Source organism: Momordica charantia (genome assembly GCF_013281855.1).
Source record: "Momordica charantia cultivar OHB3-1 chromosome 4 unlocalized genomic scaffold, Mcharantia_2.0 BLBB01000004.1, whole genome shotgun sequence".
In the NCBI taxonomy this organism is placed as follows: Eukaryota; Viridiplantae; Streptophyta; class Magnoliopsida; order Cucurbitales; family Cucurbitaceae; genus Momordica; species Momordica charantia.
The window spans coordinates 4,678,079-4,698,056 of NW_028275162.1; the positions used below are offsets into that span (position 1 = coordinate 4,678,079).

The window sequence follows — 19,978 nt, forward strand, 5'->3', positions numbered from 1 at the left end:
TATATTCTATTTTTGAACATTTGTCAACTTCTTGGTAATTTCATTTTTTTTCTAATTTAAGAAACGCCTAATTTTCAATTCATGGGTAATTTATAAAAAAACAAGGTCAAAGTTTAATAAAGCACCATTTAAAGTTTATTTTCTATTTTCTACCCTATTCCATGCATACATTGGATTTTTAGTTGAAAATTCTTTTTATATATAAATATTTTCTAATTGTTCAGATCTTTTTACTCCAACAAATGCAAGGTGAACATAATAGCTTTGTTTTTTTTGTTTTTTTTTTTTTAACAGAGTAGCTTTGCTAAGTTTAGATATACCACTCCTATTAAAGTATTCAACAAAGTTTTCTATCCAATCTCAAATTTCTCATCAAGAATTTCATAACAAGTCTTACTTCAAGGAATGAAACATGTTATAACAAGTATTCAACAAGCTCATCAAGAATTTCATAACATGTTATAGGAATATAATGAAACTTTACCCCCTAAAGAAAATTAAAAAGTTTGTTCAATTCTTTTTCAGTATCACAAAATAATAGCACTTTGTTTTATGAAATAATTTACACTTGAGGTTTCTAACAGAGCTTCAGAATGAGAGAGTATTTAAAACAAATTGAAAAAGTGTGTATCTATCTCAGTATCAGGGTGCCTAGATTCTCTATAACATGTATAATCAGATCCTACATCTATTAGAATTCCCACTTTTGAGCCTCTAAGAAAAAGAACATGAGAAAAGAAGAAAAGGTTGGCATATATTTCACTCAATAGATACTTGAACTGGGAAAAAAGTTTAGTTTGTACCATACACAAACATATTTTCTCCTTCCTGCCGCGGATCTTCTGGTCAAGAATTGTTGCTGTCAAATCCTTTCCACAAGCCACTCTCTAAACTTGGAAAGCACCAGTTCCTGACGTGCTTGACCTCCAATGATTACTTATTCAGTTTCTTTACAATGCTCTTTGAACGTAAAACAAAACCGTGTCGTGTCGCATTTGGTTGCTAGCATGAAAAGCCAATGTTTTCACGTGTTGGAACGGATGTTGTCAACTCCTTCTTATATAGTACCACAAGTCTGAAGTTGGAGGCACAGAGTTCTGAGGGTGTTGTGAAGACAGACATTTGGCTCTTATCTTTCCGATGATAATCTCTTATATGGTACAACCTAAGATATCAAATGGCAGTAAATTCAGTCTCGGATAATTCGTAAGATGCAATGGTTAGTTTTCCAAAGAGTAGTTTTACTTGGTTGTTGCTCGAAGAATCAGTAGTAGCTCTCTTTAACCTTTTTGCATTAGATATGCCACCAGACAACTCTCCTGGATGATTATCCACAAAGTTTTGATCTGAAACTTCTACATAATAGAAAATGAAAAGATAAGAAACCAAATTAGTCTGACAACAGGCAAGCTAACTAATTTCAGACTTCTTATAACTCCAAACCTTCAAGGCAAAAAAAAAAATAGTAGAAGTACAAAATTCATAATGTTTGTAGCATCCACAATTTCCAAATTATGAATCTTATTAAATTGATATTTTTAAATGCCAAGCTAACTAATGTCAGACTTCAGAACATGGTACACCTTAGATGAGACAGGAAGAATTCACCATTTAGCATCTCAACCTAGGTATTGAATCCTTTAACTTAGCAAACATGATTGTCATTCAGCTTTGTAAAAGGTAAGCTTTGAGTCTCCTTGTGCTCAAAAGATCCAAATTATCTCATTTATTAGACCTGTGGTAAAACTACTCATCAGCATGATTTCTACTCTACAGGAACGTTTATATATATATATTCAAAGTGGAAAAAAAGATCAGATTGAGACTCATTCCATGACTGCTCTTTTTTCTTCAACTCCAATATTGAAGTAGCTCTGTGGGAATCCTTTTCGTTCATACAATAAGGCTTATTCTTTATGCCTTGTGGTGGTTGCTCCAATTTGTCAAAAATGAATGGTCCTAAGAATTTCTTCCTAAACAGCCACCGTCCAATAATTATTAGCCTGCCTTCATATAGCAAGTTCATCAACACCAGAATACACTCCATCCTAGTCATGTATACTCAGTTTTACTCATTCCTCCCACTAATACATAGCACAGCAATGCTCCTCTTGCTCACCTAACTTTAAACAAGGGGCTTCTACTTTTTTCACCTATAGATAAACGTCATACAAAACCATCATAGATTGACCTAGTGGTCCAAAGGGGCCAAGGTAAATTCTAAAGAATTTGGAAAAATGTGTTCAAACCATGGTGACCACCTACATAGGATATATCCTAGAGTCTCCTTAGCAACCAAATATAATAGGATCAGGCGGTTGTCCCATGAGATTAATCAAGGTGTGAGCAAGCTAGCCTAAACACCCACAGATTTAAAAGAACAAAAAAAGAACATTAAACAACTTCAAAGCAATCAGTTGGTCCCGAATTCTTAATTGTGAAATACAATTAACATGAAGTGTTGTGACCATAAATCCTCAGTGTCGTCCCTGGCTTAAACACTAAAAGTCATGGTATGGGAACATGGTTATCCCCACATCTAAAACCATGTTAAAACTATCCAATTATTAACTATAATTCTAGAATATAATATAGAGATTTTCCATGGCTAAGAATATAACACAAAACTTTAAGCTTAACATACCAATTTTACAAGTCATGTGCTTTAAGTCTTATCTTTAATAAACCCCTCTCATATTCTTTTCGAGTACATTTGATGAACACAAAATTCAACAAACATATGATAAGAATCATAAGATTAGAAAGAAGATATGCAGGACAACTTCAATGGTACAGGACCAGAAAGTAATGGTCATATCAATACACCAATCATAGAATTAAATAAGAAATATGAGTGCATCTAATGGTTGCTAAAGGTAGATACTGTGTACTAAAACAATTATTTCAAACACCTTCGCCATTACAAAACATGATTTCCAGGTAACAATAAGAAACCATTGTTAATTCAAGAGCATATGATTCAATCAAAGATACCTGTAAGAATTGCAACAGAATCACCACTGCGTGTAGAGATCTGCTGTGAACTTCTTGCAAATCCACAGGGATTTGCCATGTACCTTAAGTGTCTCCTATCACTATAACTTCCACATTCTTCAAGGAGATCAGGTGCTTCCAGATTACATTGTTTTCCTGCAGAAGGAAAATGATTTATCCAAAGATCCTCTAAAATAGCAGCAGGGGAATTGGCAGTCCTATCCAATGAAGGATCATCCCTCCCAATGTTAGCCTTCTGCCAGGAGGCATCTTGAAGGACCATCAACTAAAAAAATATTGCAAGAATAAATCATTAAGCAGGTAGAGGAACGAGATAGGGAACTCACTCCCACTCTTGCTGTGGCTGTATTGCCTCACCTCTGAAGAAGATATATTAGGCGTGATCTGCTTCCTACGTGTTTTCTGTTTCGAGGTCGAAGCACGCAAGTGCCTATATTGATGCAACTCTTGGACAAAAGATGCTTCTAAAGAATCAAGATATGATCTGTGCTTCTCATCTGTCCAAACTGTTTGCACCTGTTCACAAATTTACAATTGAGAAACCAAAATTCATTGACAAGTAGTTACTCAACTATACATTTGAAGACATGACTTTGACAATTAAATAAAGAAGCCATTCCTCCTTTTATCACTCGAAAATTTCATTCTGTTATCAAATATAAGTTCAAGTTCTTCGGCAAAAACATTTGCTGCTACAAATAATATGAACCCTTTATAAACAGGACTCCAGAACTCGGGAAGTTCAAAAACAAAAAAGGTGAATCTCGAGAATTGATTTAAAATCCATCCGTGTTTTGATTTAAACATGCCTCTAACACTAAAAACTGATACAAATGGCAAACACAAGCAATTTAGAGTAGTAATTAAGTCAAACATTGTAAAAGAATTTCTCCTCCACGGCCATTATTGAAGTACAAAAGAAAAAGAGGCGGAAAAGAAAAACAAAAAAAAAAATGGTAAACACAAGGCGTTGAAACTGCAATTATATGCTTGCAAGTACATCCCACCCCATGTTTTGCAGGTTTAGATAAAAGCAAATGGCAGCTACCAAGACCATTTTATCATTAAAAAAAAAAAAAAATTAAGGCTCCACAAAAATCACTCATAATTAGGCATATTAGTTTGGAGTGCACAAAAAATAGGTCACAATCTCCGTGTGCTACGTTCGAAGGAAAAAGAAAGTACAGCCTGCAAACAACTCGTCCATACCGAGGAAAACTCAAATAATACTTCCAAGAAAGAGCAAAGCCGAAAAGGGGAAAAAAAAAAGGCAAAGGACTCGCAATTTACCGCATCCGGACAATGATGAGAAGGCAAATCCTTGGACCTATCAACAGTAATGGAAGAAGAGTAGGAGCCGGAGTTCAAGCGAGTCAACTCGCTGCCAGAGGCCGCCGTTGGGTCTCGATCTGCGGCCGGCGGCGACATCGACGACGGAGTACGAGGCTGCAGCAGATGCTCCCCCATTTTCTTCGATCGAACGCAACGCGAATTCGTCCGTCTCAGCAAATACAGAAAATCAAATCAAATCAAACAAAAGAGAGAAGAAACAGAATCGTGGCGAAAATTTAGCTCCGAAACCCTCTCGGGATTCAGGCTCGTGCAGAATTGAAGAGAGAGAGAGATTGAAGAGAGAGAGAGAAGCGGTGAATGGTGGTTTTTGGGGGCGAATGCCAATTAAGGCTCCACATGGCGACGCTTTTACACGTGTAAAAAGCGTCAGCCGATTGCCACGTCATCCTGGATATAAATATCTGCGGCCAATGTCAGCCAGATATTTTTATCGGCTACTCTCTCCACGCGCCAACCCGATATTTTAGGGCGCGTGTCTACGACAGCCTAACACCGTCCCGCGTTTTCGTTGGTGCTTTCTTCTTTCTCTAAATATGTGTTGGTCGGATTTTTTAATTTGATTCTTATCCTTCGAAAAAAATTTATTTAATCTTTTATATTTTAATATTTTTAATTTAGTCCTAAAGTTAGTTATTGATTAAATTTACATGGTAGAATATATAGTAAATTGGTTGAATTTTAAAGTAAAAAAAATCACTGAAATTTCTATGGATGTTTTAGACCGGGTTCTTTCTTTTGTTTTAATTATAATTTTTAAAACACATTTAAATTCTTAGTCAAATTAAAAAGTAAAAAAATAAATCTACATTTGGTTGAAAATAATGATTTAATGAAAGCATATTTATTTTCAGCGTTCTCATATATGTGTTTAGTACTGGATTTCGAAATTAAATATCAATTTAGAAAATTGTTCAAAAGGTGTTTAGTAGTATATTTGTAAACTAATTAAATATTTAGTTAAAATCTAAAATAATATTAATTGATTTATTATCATATTATAAATTTTGTCGAATAATAATTTTTTTTGTTTTTACATTTTTTAGATTTAAAAAAAAAGAAACAAAATTAGTTTCAAATTCAAAATCTCAAAAACATGTTATTTTCAAATTTTCAAATCTTGTAGTCACATAATCCAATAAATCAGTAAACAATAAACACAATCTCTGTAGCATATCAAATCAGTCCTAAATTTTTATTATTTTTTTAATTTTAATTTAGATTTTGAAAATATTTTTTAAAAAATAAATACAAAAAAATATATATATAAGTCAGGTTAATTTTTAAAAACAGAAAACCATGAAAATAATAATGATTATCAAATAGGATTTAAAAATTAAGGATTAAGAATTAAAAACCATCCTTCTTTAGATGTTTTTTCTTCCTATAAATCTTTATCAATTTTATCAATTCACTCGCTATTATGTTATATAAAATATTATTGAAGCTAATTTAAATTGAAAAATAAATAAAATTTATTTATTTATTTTTTCCATTTAATGTGGGCTGTGCCATTGGCGTGTACGAGAAAAGAATTGTGACACACGCTCCGTGCGAGAGACGTAGTTTTGATTCTTTCAATTTATTTGAATTATGATTTTCGTCGGGGAGATATTTTATCAACAAATGCTCAACAATCCGTCTGCCCTTCTGATTTTTTTTAAGGTTAAATATATTTATATTTAAACTCACCGTCAAAAATATATATATTTAATCTTCATATTCCTCGATTAAATTATTTTAACATTTATATTTTGAAGTTTGAACTGTATTTTTTTAATTGTTTTAAATTTCATTTCGAAGGTTGAACTTTGAAGGTTTTTTTTCTCTCTCTTTTTTTTTTACACTTTTGAAATATCATTTTGGTACCTTATTTTTTATTTTAGATTTTAAAATTTCAAAATATCTATCATAGTCCTAATTCTTTTTTAAAATAATCAATTTAATTTTTGTATTATTGTTTTGTGGTTAATATACACCTACTTCAATACTTGTCATTTCAATATATGTCAGGAGATTAATAAGCATATTCAAAGGGATGTTATACATTTTTTAAAATAAAATAAAGATAAGGACTAAAATAATTATACTTGTAAAGTTCATGACCTAAAACATACATTTTAGGGTCTTAAATTTAATCAACATAAAAGTCTAGAGATTAAAATTGATATTTTAAAAGAAAAAAAATCTTTGTAATTCAAGGAGAAAATGGGATTAAACCTATTTTATTAATAATTAGTATTTTTTTCTCTTTTTTCGCACGGATTAATTATTATCCTTAATTGAGTTAACAATTATTAAAAAGTGACAAGATTGAAACAATTAAAACCAAGTAACTTAAACTAACTAACTTGAGTATGAATTGGTTAAGGCATTATAATCTAGATCAAATTATTGTTTAATTGAATCTCAAGTTCAACATATTTGGTGAAGTAATTAAAGAAACCTGTAATTAAGGTGTCATTTGATAATCATTTAATTTATAGTTTATGTTTTTAAAATTAATGTTTATTTTTTACAATCTCATTAGTTAGAACATCTTTTGAAACCATATTTGAATTGTGAGTGAACTTTCAAAATCAAAAAACAAAAAATAAGTAATTGAAAACTACCTTTTCTTTTTAGTTTTGTCTAATTTTAAAAATATTTATAAAATATTATATAACAAAACAAAAGAAACATATAGATGAAAGTAATATTTTTAATCTTAATTTTGAAAGTCATAAAAAAAACGAATTGATTATCGAATGAAGCTGAAGTGGTAAAATAAGCTTGAAAGTTTAATATTTTTGCCTTACCGTTTCTCCTTATGTTTGATAAGTAATTTATTATTTTTGGTCCAAAAAAATATCATTAAAAAACTATTTTCAGTTAAGAAATTTTCACAATATCAAACTTAATACACAATTACCTTTCTTAAGAGTGAAAGTTTCGATCTCCCTTTTAAAATTGTTGAACTAAGAAAAATAGAATAAGAAATATATAACTTATTTAGCATACCTTTTAACCTAGATTTTATTTATATATTAAAATAGCATATCCAAAGAATTTAGGGTTCTATCGAAAAAGATTTAATTAAAAAATCACACATCACAAATACACGGATAGGTAGTTTAACATAATCCCTCTTAGAAAAGAGATAGATAACTTAACCATAAAATATTACTCATGTTGGTAAATAATGAAGAATAATTGACCCCATATATTTTATGGGAAGGGCTAGGAAATAAGTGACTTGATCCAGCCTATAATATTTAATATTTTTCCAAGTAATTTACTATTTTTGGTCCATAAAAAAATATCATTAAAAAAACTATTTTAGGCTAAGAAATTTTCACAACTTAATACCAAACTCAGTACACTAAATTCAAATCTATCATCAATGTGCCTAAAAGGAAAACAAAAAACCCAGTCTAAAACTCACCATAATTACAATTTACAAAGTCTAGTACTACTCTATTTGAAGTGCTAGACACAATACATCATTTTTTTTTTGTTAAATGTACTGCAATATTTTTATTTTACCACAAGATCCATAATTTCAAAGTCCATGGTTAAATACTTGAAAAAAAAAGTCCATTTTGAAAGCAGAACATCTAAAATAATAAAGTTTAAATATTACTTTGGTTCACGTAATTTTGGTTTTTATTTTTGTTATTTTACTTTCAATTTTTTCAAAACATGTTTTGGTAATTTTACTTTTAAAAAGTGGTTATTTTGAATTTTTGATCCTTTTCATTTTTTTTATCTCATTTATTTCATTCAAAGATTTAATATGACATCTCACTCGTTAAATTTGTGTTAAAGGATTTCCATTATATAAAATGAATAGAGAATTAAAACACACTTTTAAAAGTATTTGGACAAAAAAAAAACAAAATTGAAAATATAAGAATTAAAATTAACCATATCTGAACTCCACAGTCAAAATAGTATTTAAACTTTAATAATAAATACAAAATCAGAATGAGTTTTAAAAAAAAAAAAATTAAACGGTACATTCTCTTCAGATTTTTATTCCTAGCAAAATATCTGATGCACTTTTCGAGTTTGTTCCTTGAAGGAAAAATATAATATCATTACAATGTCATCATCAACAACACCTTTTTACTATTCAATGATGTGAATTCATTTGATAATCCCATTGATCCAATCTTTAAAATTTAGACTATACTTTTCTAGCCGAAATATTTTTTAAAAAGAACAGAAAAATTCCCTTTTTTTTTTCTTTCATGTGTTTAAGGAAAAATTCCCTGTTTTGATCTTGCTTTATTTCAAGAGCCACAACTTTTACAATGAAATTACGAAAATGACTATGAAATAGTCCAAAAAGTCAAAAGGAAACTTTAAAAAATAATTATCTTGGGGCGAAAACCCTAATTTAGTCTAAAATCCACGTCTAAAAGTGTCATTTCTCGTTCTCTTTTTTCTTTTTCTTTTCTAATTCAAAATCATAATTCAATGTGTCCCCTCCGATTTCAATCATAGAGATAAATCGAGAAAATAAATAAATAAATAAAATCTAACTTCAAAATCTTCAATTCTGCAATTAATGACAATCTAATTATAATGTAAAAACCATCATTCAATCAAATGATAAAAAATAATTGAAGCGAATTTTCATATGCAATCCGTAACAAGTCTGAGATTATTTCTATATCTTGAAATATTCTCTACTTTAGAAATCAGTCTCGACTATATATTTTTTTTCCCAAACAACATCAGAGTGAAATGGAAACCAAAACAAATTCAGGCAACAAAACTAACAAAAAAGCAAATGTTTTTGGTAAGAAAACAGCTCATAACTCATAAGTGGTTTCACCTAAAAGCCATAACCATGGAGTGTGGATTGCAGTGCAGCAAAGTTTTTGTCACAATTTCACAACAAAAGGACTGCAATAGCACAACAATGAAGGCTATACACTCCTGACACCATCGACTACGGTAAGAAATCTTGGGATTAAAGCTATTTATTATATACAGCTCAAGAACTACTAACCCAGTGGAAAGCTTCTGCAACAAAAAAATGGTATTGGTGACCAACTAGCACAATTGAGCTGGTCAATGTATCCTACTGCTTGAGGACCCTTTCAATGGCAGCGATGTAGAAATCTTTCGGCATGGTACCGATGACGCTATCGCATTTCTCCCCATTCTCGAACAGCATAACCACAGGAACAGCCTTAATTTCGTACTCTTCTGCGATTTTTAGATCGTTATCTGTGTTGAGTACAAAGCATTTGAGCTTCCCCTCATAGTCAGCAGCTATCTCATCGATGACTCGATGCACCATTCTACACGGTCCGCACCAACTGGCATAAAATTCAACCAGAACAGGGGTTCCACTCTCTAGAATCATTTTGTTCCATGAATCTTTAGTAACCACCTCAGCTGTGAATGTCAAGACAAGGTTATTCAGAGAGCCATTCTTGAGATGGAAATTGAAATTGCTACACAGGTTTTATTGATTAAACATTGGACACCAATAAGCATAATTTTTTTAACAGTAAAGATGTCGCAAGAGAGTAATCTGTTAATAATGTCGTACGTGACCATACTTTATGAACTAGCAATTTCCCTAGTACGCAAGGTTGGACCATTATGTGTTCTATGAATTACTAGAGACAAACGGCTTGCAAAGAATAATTTACAGGATAAAGAAGCCCATTGCACAGGGGAGCAAGGCTTCTGATGATGCAAAAGTATAAGACCGTCATCATAGTCTGCAGGATACTGATTCCACTGGCAAATATTTTCTGTCTGCAGGATACTGATTTCACTGGCAAATATTTTCTAACATGATTTACCTAATCAATTTTCTTCTTTTACCAACAAAATGAGCAAACTAAACAGATCGGTATTTGTAAAAAGACAGCATATTGCATTCATAATAGAACAAGAAAAGAGAGTATTAACATATCGTCTGAAACATCAACCGAGAATGAAGATTCACTTGGTTGAGTCTATTTTCAATTATAAAGTAAGACAATGGAAAAAAACAAAAAAATGACGAGGAACATACAACAGAACCATACATATACATCATACATGCACATATATATGAAGGTAAGAATACAATGAATGAAAACTGATCAAGAATAATAAATATACCATCATTCCATCAAGATGTAATCCAGAAAGTCAGAGAAGGTGTTCTTGCCTAGTCAGAACAAATATCTATATATACTTCGAAAATCAACTACATGTTAAGTAACAAAGGAAAAAAACAAAAACAAACCCATAAAAAAGTGAGAAAGATCCAAATATTGCCTCTCAAAAATACCAAGAGTGAGTTTCGAATACCTTCTAATTTAATCACTTTTTAAAAAATATTTTTCCAAAAATACTTTCTATAAAGTGGTTTTCATTAATAACTGTATCACAAGTTTGTTTACTTACAAATTGCAATATATCTAAAAGTGATTCGAGAATTCCAAATTACCATAAAAGGATTCTAAAGTGATTTCCAGTCAATCCTTTTTGAAGAAAGTCAATTCTTCCCAAAATGATAATAAATTAATTTGATCATTGTTCTAATTTTTTTTTAAAAATCCTCCAAAATCCAAATACGCCTAACTCTTACAAGCAAATAAAAGAGTGATCATGCATGACAAACTCAACTGAAATCATATCCAAGTGAAGTTTACTAAGCAGCTACAAATATTTCTTTTAACTTGGAGTCTTGGATCTAAGTGCTGTTTCACGTAAGAACATACATTGCTTCTCATCAAGTAAAATGAACATCAAATCGCGATGAAATATAGTCCTCTATGCCCTGTTTTAATTCAAACCTTCATGCAGGGGATGATTCAAAAGTTTAATAATGCAAAAACTAAACCTTCCCTAATCCCTATCCTGTAGTTACCATAAAGAATCATTTTCATTTTGCTCTTCATAAAAGCATCATAAACAACACGAAGTTGAAAACAGGCAGAACGTTAAAACACGGAAACACCCTAAAAGAGGACCCAATCAAACATTTTCCAAAATTTCCAATAACCTAGTCTAAACGTATTTATATACATAATATAACTAACACGAATAATGAATGTTGCGGAATACATGGAACAAATCTTGAAATTTTTTATTTCACGAATCTGTGTCACCCCCGTTTTCTTCAAACCGCAAAGTTTAGATTGCATCTCGAACTAATACAAGCATTGCCAACATTACTTTAAATGATCAATGAACTAAGAATACGCTGTGAGATTTGTATTGAAAATCATCTAACGTAACCGACAGTCAATTTCCTTATAGCTCAACTATTGGATAACCCTGATATATAGAATATCGCATTTATTGTACCAAATCCAAAATAAGAAAATCACAACAACAACAAGCAAGATCTCATCTGCAGCACACACGATCCATCACAACATAATAGAGAGAGAGAGAGATCATAAGACCTGCAATAACTCCAAAACATATAGCGAAAATACAAAAGCATGGCGATGCAATCGTGAGGATGGTAGGAGGTACCTTTGGGTTGACTGACGCACTGGATGTTGAGTGGGAGAGAAGCATTTCGAGCCCTAAGGGCGCGATGGAGACGGAAATTGGAAGGGGGTGAGAAGAGACGAAGTGAATGAGGGGAAATGCGGTTGGGGAGAGGTTGGGGAGTGGAGAAAGAAAAGGATGCAGGGGCAGCCATGGCCATGGGAGAAGGAGCTGGAAGTAGCGGAGATTGGAAATGGCATATGAAGATGGAGAAAATCAGTGGGCAGAGCCGCAGAATGCGAGAGACGAATCGAAACTGGAAGTGGAGATTAGAAGATGCAGTTTGCTCCTTTTCTTTTTTCCTTTTTTTTATTATTTTATTTTAATAATTGACATTTGTTATACGTAGGTTCGATGAAGGTGATGGGTGGCGGAACCGGATTGGGTGTTGGGGACGTGGGACCCACCATGTAAAGGACGAAGTGGGCCCCACTTACATGTAAAATCAAAATGCAACACTCGAATTGTAGATATTTTCCTTTTGGCGTTGTTCGTATTTTGACTTTTATTTATTATTACCAAAATTTTGAAAGAAAAATGAAATCAATCGTTTCACATTTGGGCATAATTTAGGAATATAAATTGATTTTTGTCGTAAAATTATGGACACGAGTCACGAACAACAAAGAAATACGAAATTTAAACAAAATATAAATTTAAAAATTGAAAACAGAAAAATAAAAAATATAAATTTATAAATTCAACATTCATTTTTCACCGAAATTTTCCACTAAAACTTTCCACTATAAAATCAACTATGAATTGCCACTATTTATAGATAATTTGTACAATCATAGGTGTTAAAATTAGACACTAATAATAGATAGAAAATAAACACATGGAAAATTGAGAATTTAAACACTTTGACATGGTTCAATTTGACATTTGAAGACACTAAGCAAATGAAGAATATTGACACGTGGGTTCGGATTATTTAGACATTTTTCTGTTTGACATTTAAGATTGGGCATGTATTTATTATCATGTTTTATAATTTTTTTTCTTTTAATTTATTCTATTTTTCTTTCAAGAACATTAGATGGTAGAATTTAAAGGAAAGTTTTAATCAATTAGCTCTATTTTAGAAGTTAAGCTTTTTATTGTTTTTCACATCTCACCTTAGGTATTTGCTGCTTACTTGTTATTTAGTTAGAATCTCTCGTTGCAACTTTTGTGTGTGATAAAGAATTAGGGATTCTATCTCGTTTAAACTCTACTATAGTTTAATGTTTCTTTTGTTACAACCAATATCATACCTATATTCTTTATTGTGCACACTCTCACTATTCCAACTTCAAACAACAACAATGTGAAGATTAAGATTCGAATTTTTAATCTTTTAGTCAAATATATATATCTTAACAAACTAAGTTTCGTTGAAATGAACATGTTCAACACCAAATTTATGTTTTATTAGGAAAAAAGGATTATAGCAGAACCATTGGGTAAAATTTGGTGGGCTATACCAATACAAGTTTGAGTTGCCACCTCATAATAAAATAATACGGTTATATACTCTTAATTAAACATATATGTGTATATATATAAATAAGTAAGATACGTTACTTTCCCGAGAAAAAAATACAATAAAAGTAAAAGGAATATTACGGTTATATACTCTAATTAAAAATATAAGTTTGCCAATATATATATATATTTATAAAAGTAAGTAAGATGCGTTACTTTCCTGAGAAGGAAAGAAAACAATAAAAGTAAAAAGAAAAAACACGCCCGGTGGGACTCGAACCCACAATCGCCTGATTAGAAGTCAGACGCCTTATCCATTAGGCCACGGGCGCTTTTGATTAATGCAGTGAATTTACTTTATTTATTTATAATTTTTTCTCATCCCTGATAAACAGAGAAATCCCAGTCCGCTGAAAATCGTCAGGACCCATCTCTAACGAGCTATATATTATTTGTTTTCCGAAAAAAAAAAAACGAGCTATATACTCTCAACTAAAATGTTGCCGATTATAATCCCCATCCCCACTTCTTCATCGTTGAACTAAAAAACGAGGCAGATCCGTACAGAGACCCATTGAATGGAAATCATAATAAATTAGGAGGAAATAACAATATAGGACAATAAACTCAAAAGCTTAAATGAATTTATTGAGATGTCTCAACAATCTCTCTACCTTATTGAATTGCATTATCACTATTTGAACACATGAGAAAAATTGTCAACACTCGTGCAAAAATTCTTAACGTTGGTATCAATCCCTTTAATTACATTATTGTTAAATAATTTAATTATATGAGGTGCACTCCACAACTCATAAAATAATATAAGAGGATCGTAATTATACAAGATTGTTTTATATTACAGAAAACATAACAATATGCATCCCAATTCCACAGCAGAATAACTTTTATTCTCAGATTATTTCGAATGTTATATACTGACCTTCCAGTAACTGAACAACAGAAAGTGGTTCTAGGAAAAGTTGAAGTTGTACATAAAATCATATCTGTAACACATCTTGGAACAAATGAGCAGCAAACATTTTTGTTGCCAACTGCTAGTTTTAGGCCTTACTTACTTGTGCAACAGAAACATATCTATTGCATACTATTTTACATTCTAAATACACCGAACTTTGTATCTTCTGGGGCACGGTTCCGGGAAGCCGAGATGCACAGACCGATAACCTTTCGGGTGTCGGCTGGGTCGATGATTCCATCGTCCCATAGCCGAGCTGTGGAATAGTAAGAACTTCCTTCTCTCTCATATGCATCGACGACCTTCGCCTTGAATCTTTCTTCCTCTTCTTTGTCCCACTGCAAATACAGGTCCAAAGAAAAATATGGGAACTAGTACTTGGTAATCTCAGGAAAGAAAACTATTGTTCATCAGATTAAATTGAACATTACCTTAATTCCTTGCTTCTTTTTATTGCTCTTTTCTATCTGACTCAGTACACCAGCAGCCTTTACATTGCAAACATGACATTTTTTTCAAGAAATTGGTGAGTCTTACAATGAGTAGGCCAAGATGATAGGCAAAATACAGCTCTTAGAAACAAGTAAGAAAGTAAGACAAACACATGATTAAGGAACAACATTATGAGGGGAACCTCAAACTTTCACCAATTATTTGGCACACATAATAACAAGATGTATTGTATTTTACGAGACAAGCCCCTTGGATGTATAACACATTGGCAAACTTATCTATCCTTCATAAGCACATCTATAACATGATCAGAAACCTAAAAGTTTAGAAAAACATGTGAGAAAGAAATCAGGACTTTTATATACTATGGTTCCTTTCCTGGCATAGCAAGACTATAGAGTATAAATTGTTTTGCCATATATTCCATATCCAAGAAATATAGAGTAAAAGCCTACCTGAGCACCGCCCATCACAGAAATTCTGGCATTCGGCCATAAGAACAAAAAGTTGGGACTGTATGCTCGGCCACACATGGCATAATTTCCAGCACCAAAGCTTCCGCCAACAATGATAGTAACTTTGGGGACCTATTCCCATAAAATTGAAATAAAGATAAATAGGTGAGAAACCATTTCAATAGCTAATATGTCCCATTTACATTTTTAGTACAAATCACGAGGACAAAAGTAATGCCCACCCTTTAAGAATTTATAAAGAAAATTAAACCAGATGAGTAGTTAAAATCCTAGCTGACGGGGCTGAATATGAACTTAAATAAGTAAAAAAAATAATAAATCGATAACACCAGGTGTGTGGTAAGTGGTAATATAACAGTATTAATAGAGGACACTTACAATATTTAATCATATAATCAAACTCCTTTAAAATTACACAAACAGTTGAATAATCAAAAGAGCACAAATAACTAGTTTCTAAAAGACCGTAAATGGAAAAAGAAATTGGTAGGCATAATAATAACAAATGCTTGATTTTATTATATTTATTCTTAAAAAAATTGAAATCTTTATGACTCATTCATACTTGCTCCCATTGGTCCCCCAATGATCCACCACGGTCAATAACAGAAGAACGCAATAGCTACAAAAGTTATTGCAATTAAGAAGCCGAAGATCAAGCTCCCGCTAAATGTCCTTAAAAGTTAAAAACATTCATTTCTGATATATCAAATACCCACAGAATGGAAGTGCATAGTAGCAGAAGATCTTAGACCACTTCCTGGCTACCGATCACCAGTCATTACATAAACATGCTGCAGCCTATTTTACGTGTTCTTGCATAATGGATGGCTAGATTGGCTAGATATAAATCACATTATTAAAATAACTTTTAGTCATAAGGAACAATTAGAGAATGACCTTTGCACAAGAAACTGCCATGACCATTTTTGCCCCCGACTTTGCAATGCCATTTGCTTCAGATCTTGAGCCAACCTGTCAAACTATAAACATCACCTCCCAGCTTCTACAAATCTTGAAAACTTCTATTTAGTAATAAATAATCATGAAACTAGAAGTACATCCACATAAAAGTTGGACAATAAGTACAATCTAACATTCCATCTAAATAAGACAAAAGATGTATTGTAGATTTACACACGAGCAAAATGAATGATACTCAAAACTCCAAACATGAGTAAGGGTTATTTAGAATAATAGTAGAAAGAAAACCATTATCGGGTCAGATGTACAACATATGAGCCTAAGATCTAAGAATTAAATTTACAAGTAAAAAAGCGTACATATTTAAGATCAAAATGGAATACATTAAAAAAGAATTCAGTTTAGAAAATTTTAACACGGTAAGTGAATTGGTGTCACATACCATAAATCCAGTGATATTCTGAAGAAAGACCAAAGGAATATTCCGCTGTGTGCATAACTCAATGAAATGTGCCCCCTTTAAAGCAGATTCGTTAAATAATATCCCATTGTTTCCAATAATTCCTACAGGCTGACCAAAAATTCTGGCAAAGCCTGTAATTAGAGTCTGCATTCCATGCAATTTGATGAAGTTTAGAAAGATTAAGAAAGAACGAATAAAAAAGTAGGCAATTTTTGTTTTAAAAAGCCCTCACCGTTCCATATAATTTTTTGAATTCATCAAATTCACTTCCATCAACAATTCGAGCTATTACGGAGCGAATATCAAAAGACTGCTTATGATCAGTAGGGGCAATGGACCGAAGTTCCCTGACATCATATAATGGCTCCTTGAAATCTTGGTGTATGTTTTCCAGTTCATTTATCAAGCTTCCTTTCCCAGCCATGTGTAAATTCTTAACGATGTTTCTCCCAAGTGCCAGTGCATGCAGTTCATCTGCAGAAAATGTAAATTGCATTTGATATCTCACTGAATGGAAAAATTTGAAATTATGGTGCCCCCCTTTCTAATCCAGCCTTTTGGTTTATACATAGGTTTGTGTGTGAAGGACACAAAGACACGACTTTGCATGAAAAGGATCCAAACAGTTGTTTTTGAAGGTAATAAGATACAGTTTCCACTATTGTTACAACTTATAATGCTCGTAAACAGCACATAAATAGTAATAAATGCATAACTAGTCAAGGAAAGGAAAATGAAACTGTAATAACTTTTAAAACTTTTGGACTTGAGGCTCAAAGCACGAATATTATAAACTACCTTGAGCAAAATAGTCAGAAACTCCAGATGTCTTGCAATGCACACCGGCACCCCCTAAGTCCTCTGCAGAAACTTCCTCACCTGTAGCAGCCTATTTTAACATCTTATTCAGATAAAATCTAGGATTAGAGACAAAACCACCACCATAGCTTAATGTCCTCTAAATTAACAAACATTCATAGAGATAAATGCAAGCTAATTAGAAACACTATATGAGAGGAACAGACCTTCACTAGTGGAGGACCTGCAAGAAATATGGTGCCATTTCCTTTGACCATTACACTCTCATCCGCCATTGCAGGAATATAAGCACCCCCAGCTGTGCAAGAACCCAATACGAGAGCTATTTGAGGAAGGCCTTCGGCAGACATTACAGCTTGGTTATAGAATATTCTGCCAAAATTATCCCTATCAGGAAACACCTCGGCTTGCTTTGGAAGGAAAGCACCTCCACTATCAACCAGATATATGCAGGGTAAGTTGCATCTTGCAGCAATCTCCTGGGCCCTGAGATGTTTCTTGACAGTGATGGGATAGTAAGTCCCTCCCTTAACTGTAGGGTCATTGGCTACAAACATACAGAGTCGCCCATGGACAGGACCTATCCCAGTGATTATCCCAGCGGATGGCAAGGGTTCATCATACAGTTCATGGCCTGCGAGCTACCCCATATTTTAAAAGAAATGAAGACATGCATTTAAGAATATTTCTCAGAAGCGCATCAAACTGAGGAAACATAAATTAAAAGCAAGAAAGATGATACAGTAAAGAACACTTAGCAAGTAGATCAAGCAGAAAGAAAATACTAAGGAAACTTTCAGTCCCATCATGAACCCCACACCAATCAAGTGAGATTTCATGGGCAGCCATGCATGATCGTACGGAATATCTGAACAACTGATCATCAATCAATGATCATGATTTTGCAGTTAAACAAGTTGAGAAATGAAATGAAGCAGTTCTTATGGAAACAAATATTAAACCAACGGATAAATTAACAGAATAAGCAACAAAAAACCTGAGAAAGCTCGAGGAATGAAGATCCAGGATCAAGAAGGCAATCGATCCGTTCTCTCGGAAGTAGTTTATTCCGACTCCTATTTCTCTTCACAGCTTCGGGTCCGCCCCCAGCTAGAATCTGCAAGCCACTAACACAGTTAAAGATCAGTCTCCCCAAAAGCATCGACACAATCCATTTCCAAGTGAACAGCGGCATGCCTTGTCAATGTGAGAACGGAGGTCGGAAATGAAGGCGTCCATGGCCTTGGAATTACGGGCGAATGCGTCGGAGCTCCGATCAACTCCATCGGGAAGGACGCCCAAGCAGAATTCCCTCTTCTTAGGAAGAAGAACCTGGGGGGAAATCGAAATCCATGAATTTGAGGCGAAAGCGGATGAAGAAGAAGAAGCTGCTCTTCTGGCAAATGTTCTCAGCATCTCTCCCGAAGTGCCGATCAAAGATCAGAACGACATTTTTATCTTGCAAGCTTACCTGTAACTCCTATCCGGTTCGACTTGTTTTTTTTTTTTTTTTTTCTGTTTAAATATTGTGATTTTTTTAAGAATAAATAAATATCGTGGAATTTAAAGGATAAAACATAGTCTTTATCCTGTTATGCTGTCTATGTGAACATATTAATGTTTTCAGCTTTAATTATTGATTTAGTACTCGTTGCTTCATGTTTTATTAAAGCCTATTGTTAATGTTTTTTATTTATTTATTAATACTCAGATTTATATTTCTATTAACATTTTATTAATCATTATTAGAATTTAATTGGATTTTCTGACATCAAAAAATTAACTCGAAAATTTTGAACCATTTAAACAACTTCTTTGTGCTTACAACAAATATGTTGATCGTTTGGCAAAATATGTTCTCCATCGAGTAGCAACGTTTTTTTGACATTCTGAATTTCCATATCGATGAATTATGTTGAGGAGACTCTTCATTATATAACTCCTTCATGAAATTAAAGTCTTCTTTCTTCTCGAGATATACTCGTTAAAAAATTAATAAAAAAAGTGGTGAGTTCGAATCTCATTTTAGATATGGTTATACTAAAAAAATGTTTTGATTTCACGTGTAATTTTATCTACTTAGTATAATCGTCTACTTTATTGTACTAATTGTCTACTTCCATTATATATATAAAAAATAATAATAAAATTGGTTTAACTGCGGCTAAAATAACACATATTAAATAAAGCCGCAGGGTTAAAGAGCTCATAGGTTTGTCTCCTTATATGCTATATTTCATTTAATTATTTAAAAATTTTGTAGCTGAAGAATAGTGGAGTAGGGATTGAATTATTGATATTTACTATGGTAATAATTATACTAATTACGTTGGACTCGCCATAGTTATGATGTAATATTAAAAATAATGTTTAAATTTTGGTCCCAAAAACAAACTTGAAATTCATTTCGATTCCTTATACTTAGAAAATTTGTTTTATCTCTATAGTATAGTGGTCCATTAAATCTTTCATCTTATTTTTCTATAATAATATGTATTAGAGAACTTTATTTGATACAAGTTTTTTGTTAAATTT

At 32.4% G+C, this 19,978-nt stretch overlaps 3 protein-coding genes and 1 non-coding gene across 6 annotated transcripts; all 4 read right to left on the reverse strand.

Annotated features, from left to right (window-relative positions):
- Positions 1 to 493: 493 nt before the first annotated feature.
- LOC111007509 (cold-regulated protein 27) lies at positions 494 to 4,688 on the reverse strand. 3 transcript variants are annotated; one of them, XM_088123527.1, is made up of 5 exons: positions 4,306 to 4,686; positions 3,373 to 3,531; positions 2,995 to 3,280; positions 1,246 to 1,355; positions 494 to 1,165 (listed from the first exon to the last, which is right to left on the reverse strand). In XM_088123527.1, the coding sequence occupies exons 1-5, from the start codon at positions 4,480 to 4,482 to the stop codon at positions 1,130 to 1,132; spliced, it is 768 nt and encodes a 255-aa protein (XP_087979653.1). In that variant the 5' UTR covers positions 4,483 to 4,686; the 3' UTR covers positions 494 to 1,129. The 3 variants fall into 3 exon arrangements, with proteins under 3 accessions (XP_087979653.1, XP_087979652.1, XP_087979654.1); XM_088123526.1 differs by having other exon boundaries at positions 494 to 1,355; positions 4,306 to 4,688; XM_088123528.1 differs by having other exon boundaries at positions 494 to 1,355; positions 2,995 to 3,150; positions 3,342 to 3,531; positions 4,306 to 4,685.
- A 4,440-nt stretch (positions 4,689 to 9,128) lies between these two features.
- ATHM3 (Thioredoxin superfamily protein) lies at positions 9,129 to 12,157 on the reverse strand. The gene is made up of 2 exons (XM_022279899.2): positions 11,845 to 12,157; positions 9,129 to 9,756 (listed from the first exon to the last, which is right to left on the reverse strand). Exons 1-2 carry the CDS (start codon positions 12,020 to 12,022, stop codon positions 9,437 to 9,439), a joined length of 498 nt encoding a protein of 165 aa, XP_022135591.1. The 5' UTR covers positions 12,023 to 12,157; the 3' UTR covers positions 9,129 to 9,436.
- Positions 12,158 to 13,588: 1,431 nt separating this feature from the next.
- On the reverse strand, positions 13,589 to 13,661 carry TRNAR-UCU (transfer RNA arginine (anticodon UCU)). The gene has a single exon. It is a non-coding gene; the product is annotated as a tRNA-Arg (tRNA).
- A 547-nt stretch (positions 13,662 to 14,208) lies between these two features.
- On the reverse strand, positions 14,209 to 18,952 carry MCCB (3-methylcrotonyl-CoA carboxylase). The gene is made up of 10 exons (XM_022280149.2): positions 18,641 to 18,952; positions 18,441 to 18,560; positions 17,650 to 18,084; positions 17,423 to 17,513; positions 16,857 to 17,098; positions 16,604 to 16,768; positions 16,138 to 16,212; positions 15,217 to 15,348; positions 14,740 to 14,796; positions 14,209 to 14,646 (listed from the first exon to the last, which is right to left on the reverse strand). Exons 1-10 carry the CDS (start codon positions 18,857 to 18,859, stop codon positions 14,443 to 14,445), a joined length of 1,740 nt encoding a protein of 579 aa, XP_022135841.1. The 5' UTR covers positions 18,860 to 18,952; the 3' UTR covers positions 14,209 to 14,442.
- Between the last annotated feature and the right edge of the window lie 1,026 nt (positions 18,953 to 19,978).

Excerpts from the sequence above, each read along its gene's own strand:
- LOC111007509 (XM_088123526.1), bottom strand. The coding sequence starts at position 4,482 with ATGGGGGAGCATCTGCTGCAGCCTCGTACTCCGTCGTCGATGTCGCCG. Across the intron at positions 3,532-4,305 it reads CTCATCATTGTCCGGATGCG|GTGCAAACAGTTTGGACAGA; the intron begins GTAAATTGCGAG and ends ATTTGTGAACAG. Across the intron at positions 3,281-3,372 it reads CTAATATATCTTCTTCAGAG|TTGATGGTCCTTCAAGATGC; the intron begins GTGAGGCAATAC and ends ATATTTTTTTAG.
- ATHM3 (XM_022279899.2), bottom strand. The coding sequence starts at position 12,022 with ATGGCCATGGCTGCCCCTGCATCCTTTTCTTTCTCCACTCCCCAACCT. Across the intron at positions 9,757-11,844 it reads GTGCGTCAGTCAACCCAAAG|CTGAGGTGGTTACTAAAGAT; the intron begins GTACCTCCTACC and ends TGACATTCACAG.
- MCCB (XM_022280149.2), bottom strand. The coding sequence starts at position 18,859 with ATGCTGAGAACATTTGCCAGAAGAGCAGCTTCTTCTTCTTCATCCGCT. Across the intron at positions 16,769-16,856 it reads TCAAAAAATTATATGGAACG|ACTCTAATTACAGGCTTTGC; the intron begins GTGAGGGCTTTT and ends CATGGAATGCAG. Across the intron at positions 16,213-16,603 it reads AGAATATCACTGGATTTATG|GTTGGCTCAAGATCTGAAGC; the intron begins GTATGTGACACC and ends ATAGTTTGACAG.